At 33.6% G+C, this 21,913-nt stretch overlaps 1 protein-coding gene across 2 annotated transcripts; it reads right to left on the reverse strand.

The window, feature by feature from the left end:
- Positions 1 to 1,246: 1,246 nt before the first annotated feature.
- Positions 1,247 to 21,900, reverse strand: LOC132752368 (rho-associated protein kinase 2-like). Of its 2 annotated transcripts, XM_060742683.1 has the most exons (9): positions 21,776 to 21,900; positions 21,291 to 21,367; positions 15,221 to 15,281; positions 13,803 to 13,915; positions 13,447 to 13,570; positions 12,431 to 12,495; positions 6,791 to 8,330; positions 2,551 to 2,766; positions 1,247 to 1,584 (listed from the first exon to the last, which is right to left on the reverse strand). In XM_060742683.1, the coding sequence occupies exons 4-9, from the start codon at positions 13,881 to 13,883 to the stop codon at positions 1,337 to 1,339; spliced, it is 2,274 nt and encodes a 757-aa protein (XP_060598666.1). In that variant the 5' UTR covers positions 13,884 to 13,915; positions 15,221 to 15,281; positions 21,291 to 21,367; positions 21,776 to 21,900; the 3' UTR covers positions 1,247 to 1,336. The 2 variants fall into 2 exon arrangements, with proteins under 2 accessions (XP_060598666.1, XP_060598667.1); XM_060742684.1 differs by lacking the exons at positions 21,291 to 21,367; positions 21,776 to 21,900 and adding an exon at positions 16,124 to 16,266.
- Between the last annotated feature and the right edge of the window lie 13 nt (positions 21,901 to 21,913).

Consider the following 21,913-nt stretch of genomic DNA (forward strand, 5'->3'; position numbering starts at 1 on the left):
CCAGCAACTTTGACTTTTAAAAAATAAGTGGTCTGAAGAAAAATTGAACTCAACCTTTAGTAAATGAAGTATCAACTGTGAACAAAGAATTATTTCAATTAATTGCAATACCAACCGGGGTCTAATATAAGCTTGCTATACACCAAGTTCGAATACAAGAACTAATTCCTAACTCAAGTTATTGTCCGGAAACCGTTTTTCTATTTTTAGTAACGGTGACCATGACTTCAGGGTATCCAAATGCAATACCAATCGGGGTAAAACAAGTTTGATTACAATATCTCATTCATGAATCTAGTCATTGTCCGGAAACCATTTTACTTTTTTAGCAACGGTGACCTTGAAACCTGGGGGTCCAAATGCAATACCAATCGGGGTCTAAATATAAGCTTACTGTACACCAAGTTTGATAAAATTTATCTCAGTCCTAACTCTAGTTATTGCCCGGAATTCACTATTCTACTTTTAGCAACTGTGACCTTGATTTTACCCCCAGGGGGTCCAAATGCACTACCAAACGTTGTTTTCATATAAACTTGAAATACACCAATTGTGATTACAATATATCATTCCTAACTCTAGTTATTATCCGGGAACCATTTTTCTATTTTAAGTAACGGTGACCTTGACTTTGACCCCGGGTGATCGAAATGCAATACCAATCGGGTTTTTCTACATAAGGTTGCTATATACTAAGTTTGACTGTAATACGTTATTCCAAACTCTAGTTATCGTTCGGAAACCATGATGTGGACCGACCAACCGACGGACCGACCAGCTGACTCCTATATACCCCCTTAACCTCGTTTGTGGGGGTATAATTACATACAACTAAATTCAAAGCAAAATTTAGTAGTTTGACCTTCAAGGAAAATGTCATTGAAAAGTGATGGTCATAATAAAAATGTCTACCTTAGGCTTGTTGTATCCAAGGATGAAAGCATATTATTCTTGGAAAGCACGTTAAAAGCCAATTTAAAAGCAAAAATTAAACAAAAAATCAAACATTAGACCTTAATGGTCAAGGACATTAATGATTCATTATAAGACTGTCCAGTCTGGTCTGCTTGAAGGTATTATCAAAATGGTTGTTGTCCAAGTTTGAAGATAATCCGTTTAGGACTATAAGAAAATATGGCTAATTTTAAGTATTCTGGAGGGCAACGGGAATGACACAGAAACTGTAGCTAAAATCATTCCTTCGATTCTTCGAAAAGGTACAAAAAATAAAATAGAGTACGAAACATGAATTTCAAACGATCTTTAGTTAACATATGACAATAATAACACATGATGAGGTTGCCCCCATGAAGAAACTGTATACAGAAAGTAAATTCTATACAGCCGATTCAACTTCTTTCTGTGGCGACCAACTGAATGCTTTTTTAATAAATTCAAACATACTATCTATGTTTGTAGAATTTTCACCGCATTGGCATATTCCTTCTGAGTCATATATTATGTCATATACATCACAGAATTTTCTGCTCCTACATAAACGTTTTCCTCCTTCTTCTTTTTTAAATGACCTATGATCTTTGTTGTGAAAAAGTATCAAAGCTGTAAACTTGTTCATCTTTGTATCTAAAATAAAATACAAATATCTTATTAAGAAAATAAAATTGTAACGTTCAGTTTAACCTTTTTACCTCACACGAAAGTTTAAATTGCCTGTTATGGTTTACAGAAGTCGCAGAAAGGACAAGCAATATCTAAGTTTTGCAAGCAATACTAAAGTCCCCTACCGGATAGAACCCAAGCAACGTTCTGAAGGGCCGTGGCCATTTGATTTTGCCATTTTGGAAGAACTTTGTATGAATGAACTAAAATATTTTGTGTTATCTGATTGTATCATAGTAATGTATTAAGTTTCACTGCCTAATAAGAAAAGTGTGATTATGCAACAGATAATCAAAATATTCAATTTTCTCAGGATAATTTGTATAACTAATGTTTCATCTGTTCACTAGTTTATTAAATTTGTTGGAAAAGTTCAAAGTTCTTTAAAAGTGATCTCAAGAAACGGTTTTAGGGACGGACATTCTTACTGACAGACAGAGGGTAAATCTTTGAACATTCCTGGTTGTATAGGTGCTAGAGCTATAAACCTTACTACATATGATGGCGGTTATGATAAGAAACATATATCTAAAGTTTGAAGTAGATACATTAAGAGTAAAGAAGTTGTATAAATAAAAACCAAAACATCAACAACATTTCTTTGTGTGTGAGGAAGAAGTGTTAAAACGATTTATATATTTTTTTCTTTTATTAAGTGACCTCCTATGTCACAGGATGTAAATATGAAAACAGACAGCCTCCGTCTTAAAAACAATTATCATGATGAAATATGACTACATAATACTTGTATTATTTTGTTATAAACTGACCTTCGTGCCAATTATTTTAATGGTTTCCTAGAATTTCAGCTCATGAAGTTAAAGGAGAGCAAATAACAACGGGAACAGCGTATACAATCTGTCCATTTATCGATCTTTTATTTCAAGTTAAGTTTTTATAACTAAAATGTCAACAAAAAAATTGTACTACCTATATAAGATAGTGTAACGTTTGCTAAGTCTTTATCTCGATTCATTCCGAATTGTCTTTGGCAAAGAACAATCACAGGAGTGTCAGACTTCATGATATATTCGATAGGTGTAAAATGTACAGCAATGTTCTCTCCGTTGAATCGCAGCTGTAGTTTATGATAAACCTCCTTCTCAGCCCTGCTTGCCTTGAATTTAGGATGGTGATGCACTTGAACTGACAAACAAAACAGGAGAATAAATATTGACTTTATAGCATGCTATAGTTTGTTTGTTTGTTTGTTTCATTTTACGCCTTTTCCCAACATTATTTCAGTCATATAGGCGGGTAGTTTCCTAACCATCGTTCCTGGAGAGTTACACCAGTACTAAACAACCTTCTTCCGCGCTAAACTACCAAAGCATCTCCCGGGGATCGAACCCACGCCAGAGAGGTAACTGGATTAGAAGTCATCGACTCTAACCCCTCGACCACGGAGGCGGTGTATAGCATGCTATAGAAAACATTTCTAAATCCATAAAGATTAACAAGACTGATGGGCCATGATGACCCTGGACCGCTGTTTTGAGATAAATTTCCAGAAAAAGTCACAATTCTTCAATACAAGTCAGAAAATATTTCGCACTGGGTTGTAATTTTAATTCAAACTAAATAATTTTCAAAATATTTGTAGATATCCAGTACGAAATGCTGCATACAAAATATCTGAAGCTCTAAAGCTTCTTGGCATTGTAATTTCACACCCGCAGACATAACTGTGTTTAAGTATGCACTTCTGCAGATGTCTACTAGACTCAGAATAAAATAAAAACTCGAACCGGTTAAACCGGGTGATGCTTCCCGAATAGGTTTTGGACACAGGAAAGTATACCTATTGTAGTATCAGAGTTATGTCACAGACAAATTCAAAGTTTAGAAATGAACAAAGGACAATAACTCATAAAATAAACAAGGCAGAGTAAATGTTCTTTTACACTGCACTTCTATTTAATGAGATCAATCTACCTACAAAGTTTCATGTTGATACCTCTAATGGTTTCAGATTTATGTCCCGTACAAAGTTCAAAGCTGCAGAAAGTAAAAAATAGTATTATAGTCATTGGAAAAAAACTCCACTAGGAAAAATAACTGTAAGTTGTTAAGTCAATATTGCTTCCTTTATTTACTCATTGTTTTACAAGCCTACCTACACCTAATACTGCTTTTTTGAAAACCCTTAATGACTTATTTTATGATTTTATATGGGAAGGTAAGGCAAAAATAAAACAATATGTAATCATTAAAAAATACAAAGAAGGTGGTCTTAACATGGTAGATATTAGTAGGTATGTTCATTCTTTAAAACAAGGTCATAATGTGACCTTGACCTTCAAGGTCGTGACCAAATGTTGCGCGCTACACGTCGTCTCAATATGGTTATCATTTCTGTGAAATAGTTGTAAAATCCGACTTCAAATATGAAGTTGTGGGCCGGACACTATTTTGCTGCAAGGTGATGCTGTGACCTTGACCTTCAAGAGAGCGACCTACATGTTGTGCGCGACACGTCGTCTAAACATGGTGATCATTTCTGTGAAATAGTTGTAAAATCGGACTTCAAATAGCGAAATTATGGGCCGGACACAATTTTTCTGCTTTTCAAGATAGCGACCCAAATGTTGCGCGCGACACGTCGTCTCAATCTGGTTGTAAAATAGTTGTAAAATCCGACTTCAAATAAGTTATGGACCGGACATGAATTCGGGACTGACGGACGGACGGACAACCCGGCGACTATATGCTCCCCCGAATTTAGTTAGTTTAATTAGTAGGCTCATATCCTCTTTTAACAAAACATCTAATAACTTTAATAAAAACAGCAGAAAAAATACCATAACCTAAGATCCTAAGAAGTTTTGAAATCACCTCCCCATAAAAGTCAGGCTTCCTAATCCCTAGTTGCAAAAATGTTTTTAAGCCAGTATTGAATTTTGAAATTAGTTCAAAATAACGATAACAAGAGCCAGCCGGTCGAAGTAAAGTATACCTATTGTAGTTTCAGAGTTATGTTCTGGCCAAAGTTCAAAGTGTAAAATGAACAAAAGGCAATACATTGTAACTCCAAAATTAGGCAAAGCAGAGTAACTGTTCTTTGCATTACGTTTCAATAAGATCTATTTACCTACAAAGATTCTAAAGTGAATATCTCTCTATGGTCCGGACAAAGTTCATGCTGTCAAATCGTAAAAGGGCAATAACTCAAACATTGGGCAAGGCAGAGTAACAGTTCTTTTGCAATGTACATTTACCCAATAAGATCTATCTACCTACAAAGTTTCTTGTTGATATCTATTACAGTTTCAGAGTCATGTCCCGGACAAAGTTCATAGGTAAAAATGAACAAAGGGCAATTACTCCATAATTAGGCAAGGCAGATTAACGATTCTTCTACACTGCACTTCTAAAAATGAGATCTATCTACCTAAAAAGTTTCTTGTGGATACCTCTAGTTGTGTCAGAGTTATGTCCCGGACAAGAAAATGGGACGGACGTGCCACTTAAATGGACTAAGGGGCCATTTCTTTTGTTATTTTCTTTTGTTAAATAGAGGGCCATGGCCCCTTATTCTGTTGTTACGGAATGAACTCTATTGTTCTCTTTTGTTCTGTTTACAGTTAGATGACCCCCTACTTCTCTTACATAGCCCGGACAGACAACCGGACAAAGTGCCGACTATATGCTCTCCCTTCCGGGAGCAAAATAAAATTTTGTAGAATAGTTCCGTAATTTATGATAGCGGTAGCCCTGTTGAGAAGCTTTCTAGTTATGAAAATGTTCCGCTCGTTAAAACCGTTAACGTGGCTACAAGCTCTGGCGAATCTAATTAAGTGAAATACATATACGTAAGATTTTGCATGGGGTACGTCTCCATCTAAATGAGGATAATTATTTTACTTTACCTATATCAAAGTCAGTTTTTAAGTGAATAATGGTCTCAAGCAGAGTCAAAAAAGCAACAATGTGTGTGTTTCTGTGCAAAACATTTCAACCAGTGACTACATAATTATTATCCCTATGAAGCAATTAGAAAGCAATTATGAAAATGTTCCGCTCGTTAAAACCGTTAACGTGGCTACAAGCTCTGGCGAATCTAATTAAGTGAGATACATATACGTAAGATTTTGCATGGGGTACGTCTCCATCTAAATGAGGATAATTATTTTACTTTACCTATATCAAAGTCAGTTTTTAAGTGAATAATGGTCTCAAGCAGTGTCAAAAAAGCAACAATGTGTGTGTTTCTGTGCAAAACATTTCAACCAGTGACTACATAATTATTATCCCTATGAAGCAATTAGAAAGCAATTATGAAAATGTTCCGCTCGTTAAAACCGTTAACGTGGCTACAAGCTCTGGCGAATCTAATTAAGTGAGATACATATACGTAAGATTTTGCATGGGGTACGTCTCCATCTAAATGAGGATAATTATTTTACTTTACCTATATCAAAGTCAGTTTTTAAGTGAATAATGGTCTCAAGCAGAGTCAAAAAAGCAACAATGTGTGTGTTTCTGTGCAAAACATTTCAACCAGTGACTACATAATTATTATCCCTATGAAGCAATTAGAAAGCAATTATGAAAATGTTCCGCTCGTTAAAACCGTTAACGTGGCTACAAGCTCTGGCGAATCTAATTAAGTGAAATACATATACGTAAGATTTTGCATGGGGTACGTCTCCATCTTAATGTGAATAATTATTTTACTTTACCTATATCAAAGTCAGTTTTAAGTGAATAGTATTGTTGTTGATAGTAATATGAAGATCCAAAAATGATGCAGTAAAATTTAAAGAAAACGCTTTATTCAGTTACGTTCGTTCGAATAGATATTAGACACAAATTGATCAGAATTATAATCAAAGTATCGGGAAGTATTATTAATTGCTACTATAAAATCTTGTTGTGTATCGTCAGAGAGACTCAACCTAAAATCTCTTTTATAGCCATAAAAAAATTATCGGCTACCATGGTCTCAAGCAGTGTCAAAAAAGCAACAATGTGTGCGTTTCTGTGCAAAACATTTCAACCAGTGACTACATATTATCCCTGTGAAGCAATTAGAAAGCCAGTCAACGAGCTTGCATGAAATTACAAATACTGGAATGGTCCATTTAATACTGAAGCTACTTGCAATTGTTTCAATAATGAAAATAGAAGTTAAGTATTTGTTGACAATAACAAAAATCTTAATACAAACCGACAAATGGTTGTTTCTGAGCAAGATGTAGTTTTAATACAAGAGCATCTGAATTAGCTGTCAATTCTTTATTTTCATCGCTAAGGCCGGTTAATTTTGTTTGGAGACCTTGTATCGTCCTATCTTTCTCTTCTATTTGTGTCTGCAGTACGTCTGTTTTATCCTCGATCAGTTTAATGTCGGTTGATTGCTGTTTCATCCTAGTGATTTCAGCTTTGAATAATTCATGTATTAAAAGTTTTCCGTCCTCGATTGACACTCTCTTTTTGTAATCTGACAACAGCTTTAAATTCATAAAAATCAATTTGTATGAGTTAGATAAGCATTTGTCCAATCCCGCAATTCTTTTAATCTGATCTTCATTTAGTAGTTTTAGTGTTTTCAGTTCCTCTTCTTTTATTTTCAAACACCTTTCAAATTGATTAACCTCTTCTAAAGCTGTGTTGTTTGTTTCCAAATCATTGACCTTTTTCTTTAAATATGCCCTTTCCTCTTCACAACGAAGATACTGTTCTTTTACGTTGTTCAATGCCCTAATTAATTTATCTTCTTCTAATTTTGACTGGGTTAACGCATTAGAAAGGCGTTTTATTTCAGCTGACTGTAAATTGTTAAACTCATTCATTTTCGTTATTTTTTCGTCAAGTAATCGCAAGCACTTTGATACTTCACATAATTTCTCATTAATTTTAGAACCCTCCTCTGAAACAAGCGTTTCATGTCTTGACTCTTTTTGGTTTTCAGTCTGATACTCTATCAATGCTTGCTTTATAGAATCCAACAGTTGTTCGTTCCCGGTCGCGTGAATAGCCTTTTCTTCTTCCATTAGTTCTTCTAATCGTTTTTGACCAAGACTGTGTAACGTCTTGATGTGTCCAAAGTAATCTTCCAACTTTTGTTTTTCTTCCTCCAAGGACTTAATCTTAATGGCATTATTTTCTTGGAGTGTCGCTGTATTCTTTCTGTCATCAATGAGATTGTTTTTAAGTGATTCGGCTTCGCTTTGCTTTTCGTTAAGTATCTTTTGTAATTCTTCTTTATCTTTACCAAGTGCACCAACGTTTCGTAAGCATTCATCATTTTTAGACATAAGTGTTTCATTTTTTATTTTCAGGTCACTTAGCTCTTCTTTCAAATTATTAATGTCCATTTCTAATGAATTTTTTTCACTTCTAATGTTTTCAAGCTCCTGTTTCAGTTGAAAAACACGAGTATCAAGAGTGCTCTCTTGGCGTTTTAAAAGTTTAATTTCTTCTTGATAGTGGCATTCTCTGTCATTTAAATTGTCTAATTTGCTTTTGGTCAAAAGCAGTGATTCCTTCATTCTTTTCAATTTCTTTCGCATTGATTCAATTAGTGCATCATGATATTGTAAGTCGTTGTTTGAAACATCTGCAAAGGTTCCCGACTTGTATTTGTTGGTGAATAGCTCTGCGTCGTCTGGTGTGATAATACCACAGCCTTTACCTATTTCTATGATGAAACTCAGCAGTCTGCTCAGCGAATCCATAAAGATGAAGCTTTGATCTGACAGGGCTTCCTAAAATAAGTAATGTGTTATCTTACATTATACATCGAGATTTTTAAAGAGTTTTTTTCGAAGATGCTAGTGCAAGTAAATAAAAAGATTATGGTTTCGTTCCATTCGCTAGTTCACTAGTCCCATGGAATTCAAATAAGCCCTAATATTCGTGTGTACTATTGCATCTGCATCACCCGTCGACGTGTGCGTAAGTCGCTATTGGAACCCGCCCAAATTTATTGTGACACATGATATTGCATAGCATAAGCTAGAATTTTATATCTAGTAAATCATATTTTTATTTAAATATACCCTGTTTCAGCGACATGTCAGTTTCAGTATATTTTAAGAAAAAGTGTTTACTGTTATTACAGTAGGACTTTATAAATGAATAAAAAACCTGAATGCAGGTCAAGATCATTTTCAAGTTTTTAAGCATTTTTGTTATCATCATTATACACTACAAATAAATAAATAAGATGACACCCTTTAAAAGAGTAAGAAATCCTTAAAAAAATAAAAGTGTTATTGCCTCTTTTCCAACCTAAGCCTTTCCCTGATAAGTCCATTTTCTCCGAAACATCAGTTGTTTACTTTAAACTTGGTATACATATTCACTTTCAAAATATACTTGTTTTCTTTTGCTAAGCACCTGTTATTTTAGTGTGAACATTTCCGGCAATGTTTTCATAAACGTCGTGCAAACCTTTTTTAATGTCAGTTTCAAATTTTAAATTCTGTTACTGATTTAACATTATTTATGAGGCCGAAAATAAGTATATTATATATCCAAACTTTTATGTGGATGGCTCTCCAAATTTGCTCTCCAAATCACAAATTTATACATGTATTTACAAGTTTAGACTCCGTATCGTGTGTGTGACATATTGCTAAAGTCAAATGCTTGGCAAAGCATAATCATGCTCCCTATAAGGTTTGTGAAAGTCCTAGCTGGTATGGCACCAGCAAAGCATCCAGCTTCTGGATGCCTCTAGGTTGTACATGGTTACCTTATATCTGTACTTGCAGCTCAATCAATATGTGCTTAATTGTATAAAGGTAGAAAGTTCGAGTTGGCCAGTCAATACCTTTCCTCTGCAGGTAGTGCTAATCCACCCGGGACCGTTAGGAGCGTGCATTAGTCTCTGTTAAACTAAATTGATCGCCACTACCCCGGGATACATTCTCTATATAATCTCACCAAGCTTGCAATATTTATCTTACAACGTCATGGTTTGCATTGTTGCATTGCTCAATGTCTTTCAATGAAATTCACGTTTAACTCAAAGTGTTTGTTTATTATCAAATGGCTAAGGCCTGAAAATTCTGAAGTCAATTTTGTCAAATTATTTCATTGCCTTTTTACATACATGTATTTGTTAACTAACAGGGGTAGGTAAGTCTGCTAAGCAGTAAGCACTTTTACAGAATTTGCCCTTATTTCTTTGTTTTGTATTCATGCCCGAGGACATGTTTTGTTTGTTAAACTGTTACCCTGTTTTCTACCTGTGCAATAATTGAGCCAGCAAACGATGTGATTCAATATATTTTTTCGCAATTTTTATTATTATTAGTAGAATTTAATTTTCATTTTGATGATTTCCTTGATGAAAAATCAAATATTGTGATGAAAAGAACGCTGCAAGCTTGGTTCTTTAGTTAGTAACCGCGTCCTTTTAACAAGCAACGCAGTCGTATGCATGGAATGCCCTACGTGCATCCATTATCTGACAGCGTTGTTCGTTTGCGACAAGACCGATTCCCGTTGTTTTTAATGTAGGGTATTCCTTATTTCCATCTGTGTTGTTCGGCAATTTGATGCAAGAAATCGGTTGATCGCAATCGGTTGGCGTTTCATTAAGGAATTTATTCTAATGAAAACTAAATATGATAAAAATAATTATCTAAAAATGTTGCCAACAATACCCAGCGAATATGTTCTATTTCATTTCATGATATTTCAGGTCTGACAGGTAGATCTATAAAAGTGAGTCTATATGTCAGTATTTCTATATATGGAATAATTACCGTTTTAAACAAAACATTTACGTGCCATTTTACTTAAGATAAGTGATAAGCATGCACTCCTTATGTCGATCCATTAGGACGTCATTGTATTTTCATAAAATGATGACATCGTGGTCATAGTTTGAAGATTTCACCCGTAATGATCTAAAATATCATGTAAGGATGTAAGGAAAATTACTTTTATTTGTGATCCCAGTGAAGTTATCTTTCCTGATCAAACAATGACAAAAACTATCAAAATAAATATGTTACATGAATCACCCAAACAAACCTAAAGTATATTTAATATATTTATTTGTAATTGGCTCCTAGCTAACAACGCCCAGAAACATTAGCTAGCAAAACAGTGGTTTGTATTTATTGGTATTCTTTAAACAATACATTATCTATACCTAGACATTTATTACAACAAATTCAGTAAAATAGAAATGTTCTCTTCTCAGTTTGTTTCATTTTATAAAATATCTGATTTTGAACTAAACGTTTGATAGTCGGTTCGTCGTGATCACCTAAGCTGACTTATACACAGGAGAACAAGTTTACAAAACTTAAAAGAAAACTATATCATATTATACTGGTGTAAAATGATAGGTGGAGTCTTCAATTATGTATCAACAAGCTCGTAAAGTTTCATGCTTCATAGGTTTCACTGATTTTTGTTTAGTTTGTTCCCTCTATTTATTCAACTCATATATACACAGTTTCAGTCTCCAGTCTTTTAAGGTATTTTCATAGTCTTTTAGGCATTTATGACACTGAAATATTGTAGAACCGATGTGTTTGAGCTGAACAAGACGAATGTTTTAGACCTGAAAGGTATGCTGTAGCATGGGAAACAAAATAAATTCACACGGGACAAAGACAGATGAATACAATAAGTGTGGTTTGAGCTTAACTATATATCAATATGTGTGCTTCAGAAAGACGTCCACGACTCTTTGTGCGTTGACGCGTTGTCATGCAATAATCTGACACCGGTCAAATCTGTTGCGTGCCATGGTTTCGAAAGTATTTGTTTGGTTTTCAAATAACTTTTGTCTTTTTAAATGTCACAATAGCAGATTTGTATTAAGGAAAAGCAACCTGAATGGCGGGACCCTGAAGTTTAAAAAAACGGTATACATTACCTTCTTTATACTAATAGTCATTTTGCAATGCATGGTCTTTTGCCAGACTTTGTTTCCCACATATTTTTTTTTGGTGTGTTCGTTTTTAACCTATGTTTCGTCACCAGTGACGACATTTGCAAAAGACCGTGTATTGTATCTCGGATACGCCTTAAGCAACAACTACGCACATTACACGAGAGTCTTTTTCTGCTCATCTCTCAGCAAATGGAAAATCCATTCTGCACAGATCTTTCTCATTTTCAAATCAAGTTTGAGAGTGGTATGAGTGGCTTCTAATGAGACACCTACGGTAATCGTTTTTGCTTAGTGGTGTATCGTGCATCATTGTTGAATATTTCTTTCACTTTACAGACGTTACTGTTTAGGGCCGATGGTCAAGGGTTACATCTTCAGTCGAAATTTACCCACATTTGAATTTATTAAAGCAGCAAATAACTGATGAAAAAACATTTCAATTTGTCCAATTTCATCAAACCGGTATACTCTGATCTTTTACAGAAAGAACTCGTACTCAGTCGACATCCTATACATAAACACTTTGAAACATTGATTTTTCAAAGCTGCACATTTTTTAAAAAAAAGTCATTAAAAACTGAACCGTCACTGAAACAGTTGATCCTCCGATGAATATAATTCGCTCAAATAGACATTACGTCATATCATATGCCACCAAAATTAATCTTACTGTGTTTTTGAACATGTTGAATATATTTTATTGTTTGAGTTGTCTTAAAAGTAAGTGCACAAGATTAGAAAACATATCAAACGGCAAGTGTAAAGGGCATTGAAATCATCAGGCATATCGGACCTCAGCCTCCGACTGTGGTTCGATATACACTTGTAGTATGGGTTGTTGAAAGAGGTCCATACTGGAGTGTTCTTTTCAATGTGTCCTTGTCAATACTATAAAGAGTCAATATGTGTTAAATTGAAAATCAAAATGTATTTGAAATAACTTACATCAATTGTTTCGAGAATCGTCATAAACGTGGGTTTATTACCCAGCTCTTTCTTATCCTCTACACCTTTGTGAGAAAGAAAGAAAACAATGTTAACAATTTAAAGGGCTGTAATCATTTTGTTGTGTATGTTTAGTATTGCTTTATATTGGTCAATTGTTAACCGTATTATTAACCAACTACTAAGTAACTGTACATAATTTGGTTACACATAACAAAACTAAGTATTGATAGTAATATCACTAATATGTCAGACTCAACTAGATTCAGAATCGTGAGATGGCCTTATATCACTCACTTAAGATTATTACAAGACCATGTTAAAGGGACTCGACTGAGATTTTTTTACATGACGGCACTGGAAATATTTTTTCGAGAATTTATACTGTTTAATGAAGGTCTATACAAATAACTGGCGGCACAATTTCAAATCATTTGCTCACTTCGTTTTTGGATATTAGTCAATTTATTGTACAAAAAATGACCTAAACTGAAAAACTTTTAAAGTTTTTAGCCTAAATAAATTGGGGTATAAATTAATCGCTTCAAAACATCAATTTTCAATTTAATCTTGCTCTAAGTGTCCCATTCTATTTATGTAAGATATTTAAATTTAATGATTTAGGCTGTTTTGACCTTAGTTGAACCTTTATCAAACTGGGGATCATAATGGAGCTGTAGACACAAACATGTAGATCTAACAACTCAGTGAGCAAAAACAATGAACCAATAGGTGCATTTCATTTATATTAAGTTAATGTTTCAGGACTTAAGACACAATAAATAAACGTAGAAGAACTTCAAATGTTTTGACAAAGCCAGTGATGAAATTACATCACCAATCTGTTGAAAATGAACAATTTTCCTTTTGAAACAATTCACTTTTAAACGTGATTTTTCTATAAATATTTCATTTCTGTATAGAGAATGTTTTCCTGGTTAAATATGATATCATGAATCATGTTGAAAATGTTCAAACACTCCTATATATTGTAGAATATGAAAATGGCTACATACCTTTCACACTAGAATCGCCGTTACCGTCAGTTTTATTTTGTTTGACAGTTGCAGAAGATTCCCTTAACGAATTTGTTGTCCTTGCAAAAGCCGCCATTGAATGGTCAACTAGTTTAATATGATACTGTAAATCAAAAGTAAAAATTGATTTATAACGGGAGCAGTTTTCTAATATTGAAATTTAACTATTATAGTTTCCCACGTATTATTCGATTAAGTTTAAATAAATTTCTACTTACTTTTATCTTTAATCTTATCGGGCATGCAAAAAAACTAAAATAGAAATACTTTTTGAAAGCATGAAATTATGTAATGGTACATGCATATATATAATGCAACTTGTAAAATGTCAATACTTGGAAATCTTGAACCAGTTTTTCATTTATTTCCAGGTGTGCATTTTCTTCCTTCAACTTCACAGAAGGCACGTTCCCCATTGTCCTTGGTTTGCTGTTAACCTTGAATAGATCTGCAAAATATCTGCTAGTTAGACATTCATCAACGCTTTAAAGGCACATTTTGCCTAAAAAATGAGTACATAATTCTTCAGTAACAAGAGAAAACATGAGTTTTATAATGTTAAAACACACAATACTTAATCAGTATAACTGTACTCGTACTAATTGCCAAAAGAATATCTTTCAGAAAACTGTTGAATGAGAAACCTTTTGGAAAGTTTTACAACAAAACAACAGTAAAAGGTTTAGACGAAATAGAAATAAAAGCATTTCTGGAGCATAATTGACATTTAAAGCTAGTAAAAAGATTTAAAGCTAAAAGCCCATACAAGGAAGTTTCAGCTTTACAAAAAGTAAAATAGATGTTTTGCATCCAATTTTACGGAAGAATGGGGTAATCCGGTGTCCTCATCACAGTAATAATATCTGTCATATTTTGCGGTTCGGACCGGAATATCCGTCGCCAGGTGATCCGCCCATTGGGCGGTAACGAGGCTTGCCGAGTAACCGCCCATGGGCGGGTGACCGAGGGACGGATATTCCGATCCGAACCGCAAACATATGTCAGATATTTTTTCTTGCATATTCTACCATATTCCATTATATTTTAAATTCTTTATCTTTATTTTCAATGAAAATTTATATCATTACAACCGTACCTACTTTCATTCAACAGCGTATGAATTACAAAATCATTCATAACGGTAAAATGACGTCATCTTTAACGTGCCATTGTACAGCACGCGACTCATCTGGACCCCCCCCCCCCCCATGCCAGATGAAATTTCCGGCATGGGTAAAACTAACGGAAACGCCAGTCTGATATGCAAGAACATTGTTTCTGGCACGAGCGGGCACCTTAATAAACCTACGCCCCACCCAATCTGAGAAGAAAGGGAAGTTCATTTCGCTAAACAACATCTTCCTCATATAACAATTTTCATATTCTACTCTTTCATTTCTTTTATTTTCAGTGATTTTTGATAAATTATGTATGATAATATTGGAAAACGAATAACATAATCATTTTATTTTCAAATTAGTATACAATGAAAGATTTTGATTTAAATATCATTATAGCTGTATAGTATGTTGTAAAACTGTTGTTTTATATATGGAAATCACCCACCCATCCCCCCCCCCCCCCCCCGCAAAAAAAATATAAAAGAATAGCTCGAAATTGATTACGAGTAGACAAAAAATGTCAGCGATTAAATTTAAGCACTGTGATGCCGTATAGATTCAATATTACAGTTTATCTTCTTATCAAAATAAGTATTAAGATAAATGCTAATTAATTTAACAAAAATACTTACCGAAAGAAATGTCTGTAGACTATATTGTCACACTTCCCCTTCGTACACTACATCACATACTCTGTAAATTTCATCATTAATGTCATTCAATTTCAAGTAAAATATATGTGCAAAACAAGAAAACCTGCCATTAACAAAATGCAAGATAAAAAAAACATAGTGCATATCTGTAGAGAGGTATCTCTGATGTGTGTCCTTTTCATTTAAAAACGAAAGTAGCGCCTCGTTGTTAGCTTTGAAATAAATATACATGCAATGCGATAGGCGCTTATCACATCACAAGGGAGTGAGGTGAATAGCTAATGTCATTCAGTTCCATTTAAAATGCCACTATATAGCGGATGATGCCATACGCTCGTTCAGTACAGGGGCATTAAGCATCTGCTTGTCTACACTATTCTGGGCCTTCGCTAGCCTCCCAATCACCCCTGGGCCTACCACGCTATCTCTCGGAGTCGGGACCGGGATTACAAAATGACTGGTGTTTTTAATATATTATATATTTTTTAAGATAAGTGTGAACTGAAACGAATTTTTAAAACACTAAATATATCCTTTTGGCGACAATATCATATTTCAATATGCAAAATGAAAGCACTAAATTTGTAAAGAGACTATATACTTGTATAGATATGTTTCTAAGTTACAAAATTTCAAGGTTAAATTGTCTGAATTTGAAAAAAGTAAGGCATATTTTACTATGCAAGATTAAGTTCTCTCTCACACAAGTACACAGTGTGTCTAATTATGAATAAGTTTAGTTAATTTTGGCATGCAGTTAGAAAAATAGAATGATAGTGATATGCTGGTAAATGTGTAAGAAGAAAAGTGTTTTAATAACGTTAATGACAATAAGAAAAATATTGAAAGATTACTAAAAAATAAAATTCATAAACGTCTTACAGCCACAATCACAAAGTCCTTGCTTTTCTACTCCCTAATTTCTGTAAATATATTACGATTCTAGTTTCGATTTCACTGTTCCCATGTAGCCTTGCTTCAAGGTAAATCTTCAAGGTTTGGGCAAATTATAATATCTTAATGTACTATAAATACAATCTATTTATTTCAAGTCCAGGGTCAGACAGTAGTGTTACTATCTTAAATGCGTTATTTGACTTACAGGTAAAGGGACATAATCGATTCTAAAGGCTACATAAAAATTTCGGTGATTACCCTAACTTTCCTACTTTCGTTTCAGATATAAATATGTCTACTGTATGTTTACGATGGGATTCCAGCTTAACATAACATGTATTAAGTAGACATAATATTATCACTTTGGACTAAATACATCTAAGGGGCGTAGCTTAAATTGAATTCATACAGTAGGCAAAATTGCAGGTGTTCGGAGCGTTGATTGGCCATTATCCCCAGTTCCCACTATGTACAACACACGGCGCGTAGCCAGGTCAATATCTACTACCCCCACCCCAGATGTAAAATATGTGTAAATGTTTGTAATAAAACTGTGGTTCAATTTCATCCCCCCCCCCGCCAAAGAAATAAAAAAATAAATCTAAAAAAAGTACATATTTATTTATGGTATAATATTATTACATAGATGTATCATTTTTAACTAATTAATTAATCATTAGGTAAAGAGTGATAATTAATTAAAAATAAATACTTTATCTATTAATTTATTTATTTATTTATCTATTCATTCATTTATAACATAAATCTGCATTTATGATGAAAGGGAGGTAAAAATGCGCGGTGTATAACGATGTCGACTTTGAAATTGAAAATAGAACATTGCCTGAGATGTGGAATGTTTACGCTAGTAAGCAATCTACAAGACATTCAACATTTATTTGTAATTAAAATTGTTGTCGTAATCAATTGCAATAAACAATAATGAAACATATGTTTTAAAGGGACTCTCTTAAAGTTTGTGACATGACGGGACTCGAAATAATTTTTCCGAGATTTACAAATGTATGTAGGCAGGGCTGGGAATCAAAACTGCGTCGTATCCTACAAAATGTAAACAAACGCCGCCATCTTGGAACGAAAAACGTATGTTTTTGTTTATAACTCTTTTTGTTGGAAACGACTGAAAACAAGATATATGTATTAACACGCAACACTATTTTCCGCTTCGTTCGGTATATGTTGCTTGCACAACTATTTTTGTAAAACAAAAGTTATAGCGAACTTGCAACTCGAGCGAGGCAGAATTTTTATGAAAATGTGTGGATACGACGCAGTTCATATTGCTTTATCTATCGTTTTTCCTTAAAATCAATTATATACTCGTTTTCAGAGTTCACCATAAACTCAAAACATAATTTTGCATCATTTACTAAACTTTCATTTAAAAGAGATGTTTATTTTCCAAGAAAATAAAGATTTTACGAAAAATGATACGACGCAGTTGAAAATAAAAATATGATACGACGCAGTTGTATTTTCATTGCAGGCTGAATATTGGTTAAACTATTTTAAAATTATGTGCTAGGTATGCCAATAACGTCCTACAACATTTCTTGTTTACAACTTAGGTCACTCATTGGTTTCATTTAAAAATGGAAATGTAATACAATTCTATTTAAGGCTGCATTTTTCGGTCGCATTTTAGTACTAAATCATAAGCATCTACAAATTCCGAAAAGCATGTATCAAATGCAATATACATTGAAACACGTGATCGCACACCCATATGAACAACGATGTTTCTAAGTATTGCCTTAGCATGCTTATTAACTTGTTCACGTGAGTTCGAAAATGGGAGTGATTACTATTTTATGATACAAAATTCAATATTCCAGTGTAACCTCCACTGGACCCTGTATTAATCAGGAATGACTTTTTTCTAAAAAAAAAAGAGAAAAAAAATTACAAATTTTGAAAAGGTCTTTCGCTATCGGGAATGCGCAAATTGCATGCCTACCGTTGTTACTTGTAATTAATGAGCAATTATTTCCGTCAATTCCGTTATTACTTTTGTCTTTTTACGTGCCAATTTATTATGTATTCATTTTCTTAATAATCGACGGAGGACAGATGAGCTTTATTGTTTGAAACCTAACATTAAATTTTTTAAAATAATATTATTAAATGGTTAAGCTACAATATATTTTTGCAAGTAGGTTATGCGTTCCGTTTAGTCATTTTATGATTTCAGCGCCGCGGAACATTTACCCCTGCGTTTCTTTATCGCCGATGAGGAAATGTCTACGGAATGTATTTTTCTATATTTGCACCTAAGTATCATTCTTCTCCATCAAAAACTTTTCAAAATCGAGTTACAATTGATACAACTACAAATTATTTTGTAAAAAAGGTGTCCGTTTTGCAAAGGTATTTTTACGCTATTGCACCGATAAATTTTGATACAGATATAGGCAGACATGATCTTACAACAGTATTGAAGAATTATTAAGTTTTCACAATATTGAACAGAAAATGTCAGATTATCGTATCGAATTTCCAACAGACTAGAGACATGACATCTTAACATACCTTCATACGAAAGTGTGATTCTTTATTTTTGATAATGAATTGCCTGAAAACATGAAACAAAAGTTTTTTAGTAGAAAATGACTTCACAGAGGATTACCCCCTGTTTACATTGAAAATTTCTCTGCTATTAATACCGAAATAAGAAATTTAAATTTTATTCTCTTTATAATTATTTCAAATATTTATAATCTTAAAACTTCACGTCAGAAGTTAATAAAAAAGCTGCTTATTTGTACAGCTGACGGTAACAAATTTTGTTGAAAAAAACAAATCAGACATGTGTGTCCGACCGAGGCCGAGCTGTTTATGTTTACTGAATTCAAATCACTTGAACTGAACTGCTATGAATTCGAAAACCACCAGGGACTTTTTATTCTTTTGTGTGGAAAACCAATCAAGCTAGTTTCAAAATGTCGACGGTTCTCTGCAGGTACAACATTTTGCCTGAAATTATGCACAAAGGCGCACCTGAGGTCCTCGCCCCTAGTAAAGCTATGTGTAGAGTGAAAGTTTGAAAAGAAACCACAAAAAAGCAGTCATTACCCAGAACATGCAGAACCACAGTTAACTTAGAGCGTAGCTAGCCAAAATGAATTTAAGTTAATAGATTTCTACATTTTTTTGCGAAAAAAAAATAAGTATTAATATTGAACATACAGGAAAAAATATAAGAAATTATTCAGATATTATGATCAATAAGGTAACATGTTCATGTTTTACAGAAAAATAGCTTCCGCAATGTAAACTTTCAAATTAAATGTTATATTGGACATGACACATTGTATTCTAAAATAATCAACAGAATATTGCTTTACACCGCAAATAATCTGGGTTTTTTATCTAGCGCAAGTGATTATTCCATAAAATAAGAAATATATTGCCAAAATTATCCCTGTTGAAAAGGACTGCCAAAAATTACAACTGCGTCGTATCATATTTTATTTTCAACTGCGTCGTATCATTTCGTAAAAAAATCATTATTTTCTTAGAAAATAAACATCTCTCTTTTAATAAATTTTAGTAAATGATGCAAAATTATATTTCGAAGTTTATGGTGAAACTCTGAAACAGATATATAATTGATTTGAAGGAAAAAACGATAGATTAAAGCAATATGAACTGCGTTCGTATCCACACATTTTCATTAAAAATTCTGCCTCGCTTCGAGTTGCAAGTTCGCTATAACTTTTGTTTTACAAAATAGTTGTGCAAGCAATATATACCGAACGAAGCGGAAAATAGTGTAGCGTGTTAATACATATATCTTGTTTTCAGTCATTTCCAACAAAAAGAGTTATAAACAAAAACATACGTTTTTCGTTCCAAGATGGCGGCGTTTGTTTACATTTTGTAGGATACGACGCAGTTTTGATTCCCAGCCCTGGTAGGTCTAGATCAATATTTCACTTGTGTGATTGGCTAGTTAACATCGTTTTCCTAATTGTTGAAAAATGACCTACATTCTAAATTTGAGTAGCGTTGCGACGGTATACTAAGACTCACTCATACACACGATTTGCAATCTATTTATTTTTCTTCATAATCGTTAGTTCTGGCTTCCATAACTTTATATGTCGCTTTTATTTTGACGTTGCGACAGTAAAACCTGTTCGCTGAAGTAGCTTTAGCTACATAATCGTTTGCAAATCTTTCTGTTTTAAGTGCCCCAGCCGATGAATGTTAAAAGTCAAATTTCATGTTTTAAGACTTTTGGACTTCGATGAATTAATGTGAATATCAAACTACTTTCTCTAGTTTTGTTACCTTAATAGCTGACTGGTAAGAGCATTGATTTACACCATTCGTATGGTCACTTGTATTTGAAAGACCATAACAATTATAAGAAGGAGACAGGGTATAGAACCTCCAACACCTGAATAACAAGTCAAGCATAAATTCATTTCGTCAACATACACGACAGCATGAAGGCAAACATGTCGTTTACTAGAAGATGGATAATACATATAATATGGAATCCTGTTACATTTGTAGATATTTAGAATAAGTAAGTAATATAAGTACAGTGGCACAAAGGTGACATGTGTGTGTTTTTATTTATCTCGTGCGAACGAGATATTATGTCGTGGTCACGAGTTACTACATTGTGCGCAGGAGATAATCAAGTGGTGCGCACGAGATACTATGTCGTGGCCACGAGTTACATGTACTGAGTCCAGCGCATGAGATAATTAAGTGATGCGCACGAGATACTTTGTCGTGGCCACGAGTTGCTAGGTCGTGCGCACAAGATAATTAAGTCGTGGACACGAGATACTATGTCGTGCGCACCACTAAATTATCTCTTGTGCACGACTAAGTAACTCGTCGTGAACAAAGAAAGAAGTTAACACGGTGAAAACGGCATTTACAATCCGCGTAAATTAAGAGTCAAAATACATGTATGCAAAAAAAGCCGTTACTGCGTTAGTTACGCAGTGGAAATATGGTAATAATACTGTAAACATGTAAATAATTACCTTATCACTTCTCTTAATATGTCAGTACATTTTTCTTAAGTTAAAATCAAAATATTACCATAAAGGATACAATCAGTCTAAAAATGGCAATAAAATTTAATGAGCAATAAAATTTAAATGCTCACCTTAAACTTCCTGAAATTTTCTTTTGCTATTGCTCCAGTTCTTTAATTTAATTGTTGCTTAACTGATGTGATAGTAACTAAAATTACATGAAAAAAATGTTTTAATGGCTTCTTAAATAACAGAAATACGAATTAAATTGTAATATACATAATGTATCGTATAGCCTCAATGTCATCTCATAAATTTACATTAAAATTACTCTATAGTGGTTATCACTACTTTCGGTTTCTTTTTTATCATGTTTCCACTTAGATAGATCACCTATGTAAGTCACCTCATGCAATATTACTTATCAAAATAGAAAAGGACAGAAAGATAATTAAGCTATTTAAAATCAAATAACATGCGTCTACTTTCGTTTTCAATACCTCAATGCGTATCTTAGCTTTTAAATCGAAAGCAGAACCGTAAATCACCTTGTTGCTATCTTACACGAATAAACTAAGCTTGATATTAGTTTTAAAAGCTTATATATTGTACATACCTGTTAAATTTCTTTATCGTTTAATTGCAGACGATAAAGATATATTTTAAAATGACACAAAATAAGCCTTTATCAGATAGATGACATGACTAAGTTAGTAATGTCGAGGTCATTCGAAGTGGAAAACCACAATTCAAA

This window comes from Ruditapes philippinarum, unplaced genomic scaffold, assembly GCF_026571515.1.
Source record: "Ruditapes philippinarum isolate M1 unplaced genomic scaffold, ASM2657151v2 ctg239_1_1_1_1, whole genome shotgun sequence".
Lineage (NCBI taxonomy): Eukaryota > Metazoa > Mollusca > Bivalvia > Venerida > Veneridae > Ruditapes > Ruditapes philippinarum.

Bases quoted from the DNA above. Each gene is read 5' to 3' on its own strand.
- LOC132752368 (XM_060742683.1), bottom strand. From the start codon at position 13,883: ATGGGGAACGTGCCTTCTGTGAAGTTGAAGGAAGAAAATGCACACCTG. The intron at 8,331-12,430 runs GTAAGTTATTTC...TACTTATTTTAG, and splicing joins CGATTCTCGAAACAATTGAT to GAAGCCCTGTCAGATCAAAG. The intron at 1,585-2,550 runs GTAGTACAATTT...ATTTTATTTTAG, and splicing joins CGTTACACTATCTTATATAG to ATACAAAGATGAACAAGTTT.